This window comes from Lynx canadensis, chromosome A1 (assembly GCF_007474595.2).
Source record: "Lynx canadensis isolate LIC74 chromosome A1, mLynCan4.pri.v2, whole genome shotgun sequence".
Taxonomy (NCBI): domain Eukaryota; kingdom Metazoa; phylum Chordata; class Mammalia; order Carnivora; family Felidae; genus Lynx; species Lynx canadensis.
In genome coordinates this window covers 108,762,837-108,775,376 of record NC_044303.2, presented here as the reverse complement: position 1 = coordinate 108,775,376, position 12,540 = coordinate 108,762,837, and the positions used below count along the sequence as shown (strand labels likewise).

General features: G+C 39.4%; 1 protein-coding gene across 2 annotated transcripts in view; it reads left to right on the top strand.

The window, feature by feature from the left end:
- Positions 1-681: 681 nt before the first annotated feature.
- The window catches only part of FNIP1 (folliculin interacting protein 1), a 149,697-nt gene continuing 137,838 nt past the window's right edge, over positions 682-12,540 (top strand). Inside the window, exon 1 of one of the 2 annotated variants that reach the window (XM_030317559.2) lies at positions 682-879. In XM_030317559.2, the coding sequence (XP_030173419.1) occupies positions 788-879 (92 nt within the window). In that variant the 5' untranslated portion in view covers positions 682-787. The remainder of the gene's footprint in view (positions 880-12,540) is intronic. The other variant, XM_030317550.2, reaches the window with a different exon arrangement.

Sequence of the window (12,540 nt, the reverse complement as noted above, 5' to 3'; positions counted from 1 at the left end):
AGGGTTCAAGGATCCTGTGGTAAACCCTGAAGGTGGCTGCCCAGAGCCCCTGGCAGAGGCCTTCTCTGCTGGAGGTCATGGTTATGGAGGGTGTCTTGGGCAGGATTCTCCACCAGCCACGCGCTGTCAAGCTTTGAGCCCACACACCTCGCGGCCTGGCGCGGGCAGGCCCGTGGCTCCGCACTCAAAGTCTAACCTAGGTCGAACACCTTCCCTGCTGAGGGGGCGACCGAACCCGGACAGGCGCCGGATGGAGGTACAAAACCTTGGAGGCTGAAGAGGGAAGGGCAGGGAAGGGTCGATTGCCCGTGGAGCTCTAAGCATCCCGCTTTATCGTGGGTTCAGGGAGCCGAAGCCTTCTGCATCGCAAAGTCCCGGGCATCGTAGCCTCAGATAGCAGCAGCCAACGTCACGGAGAAGGACCGTGACCCGAGCGCGTTCCCCCTTCACTTCCCCAACCACCTCTATTCCCCGCCCCTCCCCTCCTTTCCGCGCACACCCCGCCCCGTGAGCTGCCACGTGAGGGAATCCACTCGTTAGCCTATGGGGGCCAGCTCCGCCCCACGCCCCCGCCTTGCCCCCTGCTCTGCGCGCCGCCACGTGATGCGGCTCACCGCCAGCCAATGGACGCCGGTCTTGCCTCGCGCCCCGCCCCGCGCGCCGTGGCCGTTTGAAGTGACTAATTTCTGTCATATGACTGGGGCGCTCATGGGGGTGGCGGGGCGGCTCTAGGAGCGGGGGCCTAGCAATCGCCCTAAGGAAAAACCCTGATCTGGCCGTGGTCAGCATGGCCCCTACGCTGTTCCAGAAGCTCTTCAGCAAGAGGAGCGGGCTGGGCGCGCCCGGTCGGGACGCTCGAGACCCAGATTGCGCGTTCAGGTAGGGCGCTGCGGGGCGGGGGGGCGCGGAGCCGATGGCCTTGTGGGCTTGGGGCTCCAGATGTGCAGGGGCCTTCGGTGTTCGTGTCCGCGCGGCATTGCTGAGCGGGTACTTGGACCTGGGCCTCAGTGAGGTGGGGCTGGGCAGCTGGGGACTTGTGCTAGAGGGCTAGAGCGAGGTCCTGCCTCCCCACCACCCCTATCCCTCCGCTGGCCCCTTCCCCCTCCTCCCGGTCTGTTTGTTTATGTCCTGCCCGACTTCCACGCGCGGCTGTGCCTTCCCCACCGACCACCGCGGCCTGAGCGTAGGGTCCACACTCCTTCCTGGAAGCGAGTAGTGTTGGGAGCGGGCTGGGTTGGATCTCAGCCTCCGTCCTCTGGGCTGAGAAGTTCTCCCCTCCTCCTAGCGACCAAGTCGCCCTCTGGGTGTTGCATTCCCCTTACTCGCTGTTGTGGAGAGGAGCTGCACGTTTTGGGCAACCTTCTGAGGGTAGAAGACTAGAGGAGCAAGTAGGCAAGGTGCCATTCTTTCAGGTTTCTTGGAAACGAATACTGGAGGTGTGCAGTTGCCGGAACGAGCGATCTTAGTGTTATCGAAGGAGAAAGATGAAACCTAAGAGGTTATGGTTACTACTGACTGGACTGATTCAGATGAAGCACGGTCTTAGAATTGACCATCGAATCATCCCGTTAGAATTTACCAAAAATAAGTCTAAAAATTGAAAACGATAGCAAAATCTTTTGTGGTATTACAGGCTTTGTTCATTTTTGGTTGCACTACCTGTTGCTGGCAGAAAAAACTTCGTAGAATTGTAAGATTTAATGTAATAGAAACGTGAATTCAAGGTAAAATTTAGTCTCCAAACCGCATTTGAAGAAGAGGTTATGTCTTTCACATAGCCTTCATGCTTGCTGCGGTGTGGAAACTTGTAAATATAACTGGGCTAAATGTCACGTATCACTCAAACCTGGTAGGACAGCAGAGAGCCCAGTGGTTCAGTAGTAGTAGGAAAAAATGAGAGTCTGTTAAATTTTGCAACAGGCAAAAGTTTAAAATGACTGTACCACACTGGTACAAGGTTTTGATATTCTTAAAATTATTCACTTTCTTTGTAATGCAGGTCACATTATTAAACATTGAGTAATACATGTGGAATTGTAGTATTAAATGGAAAGAAATTCACTGACTTTTAGAGGAAGAAAAATCTCAGTATGGACATTTTGGAAAGGTGTTTATTTAGTAAAAGATGTTTTTCTAGGTTTGGGTCTTTTGCACTTGGAAATAAATGCCTTGCCATGCTCATCTAATAACTTTTAAAAAACATTTCTTTCCTGATTTTCTTTTGAAAGATGAAAGTGTAGTCTAGTTAGTACTCCATTGAGACGTCCAGTAAATCAGGAGTCAGTAGAAAGCAGGTTGAGAATATTATAAAGGTGACACTTGATTAGGCTTTCCATTTCTGGGCAAAGATTGACTTTGGGATACTCAGGTTTCCAAGGGTCTCAAGTCACTCACTCGTGAAAAAAAATTTTCGTGTCTATTTTTAAAAAATGTAAAGCCTACTATATAGTTGTGTAATAGTAGTTTAGAGTTGCCAAAGCACTTTCTCATTAGTTATCTCATGTGATATTTCACAACAACCTTGTGAGATAGAACAAGTAGCAATATAGATAACTATGTGATCCTTTTTACAGTGGAAGTAAGAGTTATGTGTAAGCCCAATAAGTGCAGTACAATTTAGAAATGATTGCTTTTAAAAATAAAATGTGTACAAGTGTAAATGTGAGAAAATGAAAACTAGTTAACATTCACACAGCTAGTAACTTGTAGATCTAGTTAGCCCAGGTATTTTTTTTTAAACAACTTCACTGGGCTGTAATTTACATGCAATGAAATTGAGCCATTCTAAGAGCACAGTTCTGTGAATTTTGTTATATGTACACAGTTTTGTACTCACTACCCCAGTGAAGTTTTAGAATACTTCCATCCCCAGAAAGTTCCCTTAAGCCTCTTTGCAGTCCATTCTTAAACTATTGTCACTCAAGGCAGTCCCTTATCTGCTCTAATGACAAAAGGTTTGACTTTTCTAAAATTTCCTATAAATGTGATCATATTGTTTATATAGCCTTTTCTGTCTGGCTTGTTTTAAATCAGAGTGATGATTTTGAGATTCATCTAAGTTGCACTTATCAGTAGTTCTTTCTGTTTTGTTGCTGAGTAGTATTCCATTGTATGGATGTACCAAAATATGTTTATCCATTCACTACCAACTGGCAAACATTTGGGTTGTTTCCAGATTTGGGCTGTGATGAACACTGCTGCTATGAACATTTGTGTACAAATCTTTATGCAGACATATGTTTTCATATCTCTTGGATGGTTACCTAGGAGTGGGATTGCTGGGTCACATGCTAGGTATACGCTTAACTTTTTAAAAACTTGGGGTGCCTGGGTCGCTTGGTTAGTTGGTCGTCTAACTCTCGATCTTGGCTCAGGTCATGGTCTCAGGGTCATGAGATCCAGCCCTGCATCCATCTCTGTCCCAACAGCGTGGAGCCTGCTTGGGAGATTCTCTGTCCTTTCTCTCTCTGCCACTCCCCCACTCGTGCCTATGCACTCTCTCTCTCTCGAAATAAATAAGTGACCTTCAAAAAGGAAAGAAATTTTTTTTAAAAATTGCTAAACTTTTCTGAAGCAATTGTACCATTTTGTTTTCCCACTGGCAGTGTGTGAAGGTTACAGTTACTCTATCCTCTCCAAAGCTGATATTGCTGGTCTTTCAAAGTTGTTTGTTTTTTTTTTTTTTTTTTGTATTGTAAAAAACACCAACAATATTTACCGTGTTGACCATTTTTGAGTCTTTCTGATTATAGCCATTTTAGTGGATGTAGTGGAATCTTATTGTGGTTTTGATTTGCATTTCCCTAATAACAAATGATGTAACTCAGGTTTTAGAGTAGATTAAAATTTCATTCGAGTATATCATGCTTTCCTTTCTAGAATCCTTTTTTGGTTTTGTTTTGTTTTAGTCAGCGTAAGTTGTTAAATCTGACTTGGACACTGTTAGCCATTGGCAACTAACCATAGTTCAGCGTCTAAGAGTCAGTTTCTAGAGTTAACAATATACAAGGCACGGTGGTAATAAGTCACAGTAGGGCTCTAGGATAGGAGAAACTTGTGATATGAAGCTTTAGGAGCCTTAAAATATTGTGTGCTTATCTAAGCTTCTTGAGCTGGAGATGAGTGTGAAAAATATCACAGGGATATTATTTCAGTAATTTGTAGAATTAAAACAATAACTTGTTTCATAGTTTGGAGAATTTGGGGAAGAAGTTTCTTTTAGGAAAATGAATAGTTTTATGTTTTCTCCATCACACCACTTTGCAATGGAAGAATTAAGTGTAAGTCCAATAACTATAGTGCATATGAAATGATTGCTTTAATTTAAAAATTAAATTTCTGGGAAGAAGTCTAATTTGGAGAAGAAGTTTGTTTCAGAGCTAAATGTCTGTAGGACATAATTAATGTTTAGTTAAAAAATTCTGTATTTTTGTTTTATTCTTAATATGTGAACTTTTGCTCTTCCTGTCTGTATCAGAAATTCTTACCCTGTTGTAACAATCTCTTAATTGTTCTTTTTTCTGTTCCTCTTGCCTTTCTCCAGACTATTCTCAATGCTTCATCCTTTACAAATGCTAATTCTGATTATGATCAGCATGCAAAGTGTTATAGAATTTAGTATCTGCATTACAGAGTTATTTTAAGGATTCAAAGAGATAAGTCATGGTTAAGTACTTAATGCAGTGCTTATTAGCACATGACATTCAGAAACCAGAAGTTGTTGTGCTATGATGATTCCATGTTTATGTGTAAAACCATTCTGTTTGGGCCCAAACTCCTTAAAGTGGCCGTATATTGTGTGGCTTTTGTAAAGTTTCTAGCCTTGACCTTGTTTTTAAATTAACTTAAGGTCATTTTTAAAAACATAGCCATTATTCTATTATTGTAGATATTTCTTAATATTATCTATTCTTAGGCTATATTAATATTTTCTTAGTTGTTTCAGTATGTCTTTTTACAGTGGCTTTGTTTGGATTAGAATCTTAAAAGGGTCTGTATATTATATTTGCAGTTATGTTGCTTAAGTAATTTTGATTCTATAACATCCCTCTCACCCTTTTAAAATAGGATTTGTTGCTGAAACTGGGTTATTTTTCCTTTAAAATTTCCCACATTCTTTATGTTTGCTTTCTTATGGGTTTCTTTAATTCAGTGCTTCCCAGCAATGTGTGTTTTAACCAGTTCCTTCCAGGTTATTCTCATGCTCAAGATTGAGGACCACTGCTTTAGCTTATTATCTATTTCCTGAGAACTGGTAGTTAGATACTTTATTAGATTCAGGTCCAGTTTTTTTTTTTTTTTAATAAAAATATACCATAGATGTTTTTCGTATACTTCCTTTCCATTAGAATTACATAGTGTCAAGTTGTCCCCCTTTTAGTGATGCTTAGATTGATGAGTAATTTCACATTGTATCAGCCTTGTTTTTCTATTATAAGATTCTCCTTTCCTTAATGGTTTTAGCATCTTTTGTTGATTATTGTCTGAATCCACTATCTTGTTAGGAATTGTGAAATGGTAATATCCTGATTCTTTAATTCTTCCCACATTTATTTCCTGGAAGAGATTTCTCTTACCACCTATTTGGCTACTCTTTGCTATAGGAAAGGTAACATATATTTGATTGTTTGCCTTTATCATTTGTCAGAATAATTTATAATGAATTGTTCGGTGAAAGTTTTCACTTTAATTTTCATTTTTTGTCATCACAAGCTTCTGGATTTTGGTGTATTTTAATTCCTTATAGTCCAAATTGCCCCGTATTTGGCCCATAGAAGACTTTCCAGGTTGACTTCTGTGCCCTTGTGCCATGATCTTTTTAATCTTTGATAACTTCTGCTTTCCTTTGGCTTTTTTTTTTTTTTTAATTTTTTTTTTCAACGTTTTATTTATTTTTGGGACAGAGAGAGACAGAGCATGAACGGGGGAGGGGCAGAGAGAGAGGGAGACACAGAATCGGAAACAGGCTCCAGGCTCTGAGCCATCAGCCCAGAGCCCGACGCGGGGCTCGAACTCCCGGACCGCGAGATCGTGACCTGGCTGAAGTCGGACGCTTAACCGACTGCGCCACCCAGGCGCCCCTCCTTTGGCCTTTTCTTAATCCCCTCTCCCTCTTCTATGATTTTATCATCTTGGACATGTTTTAGATTCTCTGATGTGCTATGTTGTCCTATTCTCTGTTCTTGACATAGTCATGTATATCTTTTTTGATTGGCATTTTTTTAGTGATCATCTGGACTTATCCTAATTGTCCTTCCTCCGGGAAGCTTTTTCTGATTTCTCCCAGACTGAGTTGGGTTTCGCTGCAGTTTTCTCCCATAGCTTAATGCATTTCCTACTGTGATATCTGTTAAAATTGTCATTATGTGTCCATATCTCTCTTTTTTGCTTGCTTGTGTTCTCTTCAACTTCAAGGTGGATTTAGAGTTAGAACCCTGTAGAGCCGCCTGTTGGATTGTTTGTGGGAAACAGATACCTAGGTTTCTGCCTGGAGCCTTTAGATTGGTGCCATTTTTTGAGGGAGAAGATACAAGATTGTAGAGGCATGTTTTGACTAGTGTATCAGCAGCAGCTTTCCCCCCTTATTCTGTGTCATAAGGCATGATTTATATTCATCACAGCTCTTTTTACAACTTACCATCCATCTCCCCCAAGTTCACATTGTTGTGCCAATATACAGCACAGTGCCTGAACATATGCTTAGTAAATATTTGTAGAATGTATGTATGAAATAATTTCAAAGGCAGAGGGAGAGTCAAAAGTTCTATTTTGGACATTTAGTCTAGTTTTACTTGCCACTGAGATATCCACTTTGAGATGTCCAGTTGACAGTTCAATGAAGTAAATCGAGAATTCATGGCAGACGTTGATTCACAATAGAGTTGTGACTGGAGATAGGAATTTGGGTTTATGGTCAATATTAAACTAAGGGGAGGGATGAGATCATCTAGGAAAAGGTGTAGATTGGGTATTGGAAAGAACAGGGCTTTGCTTTGATGAAATTTTAAAAGTACAGATGTAGGATAAGAAAGTCTTTTCTACAGAAAGAAATGGCACGAGAAACCATGAGAAAGCCAGGGGTGTGTGGTGTTAGGAAAGCTCCAAGGGGGAAGTGTTTGAAAAAGGATGGTATGATGAACTCTTTTGTATGCTGGTTGCTGACAGGTCTTGTGAGATGACAAAGAGAAAAGTATCTATTGGATTTGTCATGTTGGAGATAATTAGTGACCTTAATTTTTTTTTTTTTTTGAGATGAGCATGTTTAGGGGAGAAAGATAGATGTGGAGTAAATGAGGTGAAAAATGGCTTCACTGCTAATGCTTTTTATTTTTGTAGGCGAAACCTTCTTTAATGCTTTGTTATTTTTTCACTTTCAGTATTCTGATTTTGTGTCACATTTTAAGCTTCTGAAGTTCTTAAGCTGGCTTTTTAATGTCAATGTTTGTAAGAATTGCATTTGAGAAATTTTGTTTTTTTTCACTGTGCTTTCTAAATATTTGCTGCATTTACAAGGGCTTTTGTTATTTAAAAAATACCACTTTTCCATAAATCGTACCTTTTAACTCTATATTAGAAATAGTAGAAAGTTTTAATATTCTTTACAGAGAATCCTGTGGGATCATACTTTTCTTATTAAAGCGAGAAGCTGAGAATTGTAATTACATGTTAATGCTCTTTGGCAGTAATATTTGGTCCTAAGAGTCTAACTTTGCAGAGAATTGCAAACATATTTTATTGTTAACTTGTTTTGCTTTTCTGTCTCTAAGTAGTAGTATTAGATTTATTTTTCAGAACCATGTTTACTGAAGGAAAATAGGTGATTGAAATACAGCTTCAGTATTCAGATTGTAAAACTTGGACCTCAAAGGGACATTTTAAGATAGAGGTGTAGGAAGATCCTGAACTCACCTTCTCTCACTGGACACAGCAAATCTATAGCTACATTTGAAATAACTTCCTCTGGAAAAGTTCTGAAAACCAGACAAACAGTTCTTCCACAGCAAAGAACAAAAGGGCCACATTGAGATGAGTAGGAGAGGCAGAGATAACACTCTTGCCAGAAATCCCGGCCCAGGTACACTGACCTGCAATCAGGAGGGATCTTAAAAATCTTTCCCCTGAGGAGCAAGTGTTTTGTGCTCCACATCGGGTACCCCAACCCTTGGATTCTGCACCATAGAAACAAGTCCCCAAAGTGTAAGACCAGTGGAGACTATGTCCAGGAGAACCATAGAACTGTAGGAAATGGAGAACCTCCTCTTAAAGGTCTTGCAGGCAGACTCACTCACCCTAGGAGCTAGCAAAAAATGAGCAGATTGAAAAGCACCTGGACCATATGTGAAGGTGAAAGTCGTAGTCTTTATTCTTAAAGGGACTGCCAGAAGGGCAGGAATCTGTTGGTACTCTCTCTGGCCACAGAATTGCTGGTGGGTGCTATTTTTGTCATCTCAGTCTCTCTTGTAAATGCCAGCATTTGTGAGCACCACTTTGGCAATGTCCTAACCTGTTAGTGCAGGTGGGTGTGCTCCACCCCCCATGTGCCATATCACAGTCAGCCTGCAAGCATCTCACACCCCCTGAGCTGCAGCTGCACTATAGCTGTCTGGGCAAGTACCCTGCCCCTCTGTGCCACAGCTGTCTGCGTAAGTACACCCCACTCCCCACATTGTAGCTGCAGCTTTGTCATATCCAGATGTTGTATTCAACCCACATGGGGGGTGCCCGTTAAGTGCCTAGCTCTGGTTGCTGGGTGGAAGGGGGATTGAGCTTCTGGGCCCCACATGTCATTGCTTACAAAAGGCCATTTCTTTAAGACTGTGAGAGGTAGCTATTTCACCTAATGTGAAGAATTAGAATTGGGTAAAATGAATAGACAGAAAAATATGTTCTAGACAAAAGAACAAGACAAAATCTCAGAAAAAGACTTTACTGAGGCGGAGGTAAGTAATCTACTTGATAAAGAGTTCAAAGTAATGGTTATAAATATGATCACTAAACTCAAAAGGGAAATGAATGAACACAGTGAAAACTTCAAAAAATATACAAAATATATTTTGTATAAAATATAAAATAAAATATACAAAATATACAAAAAATGTACAAAAAATATACAAAGAAAGGAGCAAAAAGAAGTCACAGAGTTGAAGAATACAGAAACTGAACTGGAAAATATATTAGAGGAGTTTATTATCAAACTGGATGAAGCAGAAGAATGGATCAGTGTGCTAGAAGACAAAGCAACGAAAAGTTACCTAGACAGCAGCAAAAAGAATTTTAAAAAGTGAAGATGCCTTAAGGGAACTTTGCAACAACATCAAGCAGAATAACATCCACGTTATAGGGATCCTAGAAGGAGAGAAAGGAACAGAACAATTGCTTGAAGAAATATTGGCTGAAAACTTCCTCATTCTGGGTTAGGAAACAGACACCCAGGCCCAGGAATCCCAGAGAATTCTAAATAAGATAAAGAGATCACACCGAAACACATTATAATTAAAATGTCAAAAGTTAAAGAGAGACTTAAAAGCAGCAAGAGAAAATCAACGCTTTCTATACGAGGGAAACCCCATAGTACTAGAGGCAGATTTTTCAGCAGAAACTTTCTAGGCTAGAAGAGCATGGTGTGACCTATTCAAAGTACTGAAAGGAGAAAACATGCAATTAAGAATTCACTACCTAGCAAGGTTATCTTAAAAAAAATTTTTTTTAAATGTTTATTTATTTTGAGGGAGAGAGAGAATGCGAGCAGGGGAGGAGCAGAGAGAGAGGGAGATACAGAATCTGAACAAGGCTCCAGGCTCTGAGCTGTCAGCACAGAGCCCGATGTGGGGCTTGAACTCACGAATCGCGAGATCATGACCTGAGTTGAAGTCGGATGCTTAACTGACTGAGTCACCCAGACGCCCCAAGGTTATATTTTAGAATAGGATTTTTTCCAATAAGCAAAAGCTGATAGAGTTCATTACCAGCAACCAGCTTTATAAGAAATGCTGAAGGGATTTCTTTAAGGGGAAAATAAATGGCTAATTAATTATGATAAAAATTAATGATAAACATAGTAAAGCTAAAATCTCATTGGAAAATATAAATATATAGTAAAGGTAGTGGCTTAATCACATAAAACTAGTATGAATATCAAGAGATGAAACTAAGACTACAATAACTTAGGGATACATAAAATAAAAATGTGTAAGCTGCAATATCAAAAACATAAAACATTGTGGAAGAATAAAAATGTACATTTTTGGAATATATTCAAATGTAAGTTACTATCAACTCAAAATAGACTGTTGTATAGAGGATGTTATATGAGAACTTCATGGTAACCACAAAGCAAAACCTTGTAGTAAACGTATAAAAGAAAATGAGAAAGGAATCTAAACATAACAATAAGAAATTATCAAGAAAGTTACCAAGAATGAAGAAAAAAAGAGAAGAACAGAGAGGAATTACAAAAACAGCCATAAAACAGTTAATAAAATGGCAATAAATACACACCTATCAATAATTACTTTAAGTGTAAATGGACTAATTTACCAACCCAAAGACATAGAGTGGCTCAGAGGATTTTAAAAAAGACTTATCTGTATGCTGCCTATAAGAGACTCACTCCAGAATAAGGACACACAGAGACTGAAAATAGAGCGATGGAAAAAGATATTCCATGCAAATGGAGATGAAAACAAAGCTGATGTAGTTGTCCTTCTATCAAAATGGACTTGAAAACAAAGAATGTAATAAAAGACAGGAGCAATGCATAATGATAAAGTGGTTAATTTAGCAAGAAGATACAGCATTTATAAACATATATGTGCTTGGCATAGAAGCACTAAAATATATAAAGCAAGTATTGAAAGACTTGATGAGAGAAATTGACCACAGAATAATAGTAGGCAACATTAATACCCCACTTATGTCAATGGATAGATAATCTAGACGATAGTGATAAGGAAACATTGGTTTTAAATGATATGTTAGACCAGATGGACTTAATAGATATATAGAGAGAACATACCATCCAAAAGTTGCAGAATACACATTCTTGTCAAGTCCACATGAAACATTTTCCAGGATAGATCACATTAGGTCCCAGAACAACTCCGAATAAGTTCAAGAAAATTGAAAGCATATAAGCATTTTTTCAACCACAGTAATATAAAACCAGAAATCAATTACAAGAAGAAAAATGGAAAAACCATAAAAATGTGATTGAGGAAATCAAAGGAGAAATAAAAGAATATCTAGAGACAAATGAAAACCGAAATATGATATACCAAAATCTTTGGGATGCAACAGAAGTGGTTATAGAAGGGAATTTCATAGCAATAAAGACCTGACTCAAGAAACATGAAAAATCTCAAACAATCTAACTTTACATGTAAAGGAAATAGAAAAAAAAGAACAAGTGATACCCAAGTAAGTAGAAGGAAGGAAATAATAAAGATCTGAGTGGGTATCAATGAGGTGGAGACAAAAAGACAATAGAAAAGATCAGTGATGCTAAGAACTGGTTCTTTGGAAAGATAAAAATGACAAACATTTAGCTAGACTTCCTAAGAGAAAAAGATGGCTCACATGAATGAAATCAGAAATGAGAGAGAAGTTACAACTGATATTACAGAATGCAAAAAAATCAGAAAAAAACTACTGTGAACAATTATACATCAATAAATTGAACAACCTAGAAGAGACGGATAAATCCCTAGAAGCTTACAATCTTCCACTTGGATCCTTGGGCTGTTTCCGTATCTTGGCTATTGCAAATAATGCTGCCATAAACAGGGGTGCACGTATCCCTTTGAATTAGTATTTTTGTATTCTTTGGGTAAATAACCAGTAGTGCAGTTGTTGGATCATAGGGTATTTCTATTTTTAACTTTTTGAGGAACCTCCACTGTTTTCCAGAGTGACTGAACCAGTTTGCATTCCCCAAAACAGTGCAGCAGAGTTCCCCTTTCTCAGCATCATGGCCAACACCTATAGTTTCTTTTTTTTTTTTTTAATTTTTTTTTTCAACGTTTTTTATTTATTTTTGGGACAGAGAGAGACAGAGCATGAACGGGGGAGGGGCAGAGAGAGAGGGAGACACAGAACTGGAAACAGGCTCCAGGCTCTGAGCCATCAACCCAGAGCCCGACGCGGGGCTCAAACCCACGGACCGCGAGATCGTGACCTGGCTGAAGTCGGATGCTTAACCGACTGCGCCACCCAGGCGCCCCACACCTATTGTTTCTTGTGTTGTTGATGTTAGTCATATGACAGGTATGAGGTGATATCTTACTGTTGTTTTGATGTGCATTTCCCTAATGATGAATGATGTTGAGCATCTTTTCATGTGTCTATTGGCCATCTGTATGTCTCCTTTGGAGAAATGTCTTTTCATGTCTTCTACCTATTTTAAGTTGGATTATTGGTTTTTTGGGTGTTAAGTTTTATAAGTTCTTTATATATTTTGGATGCTAACCCTTTATCAGATATGTCATTTGCAAATATCTTCTCGCATTCTGTCAGTTGCCTTTTAGGTTTTCTGATTGTTTCCTT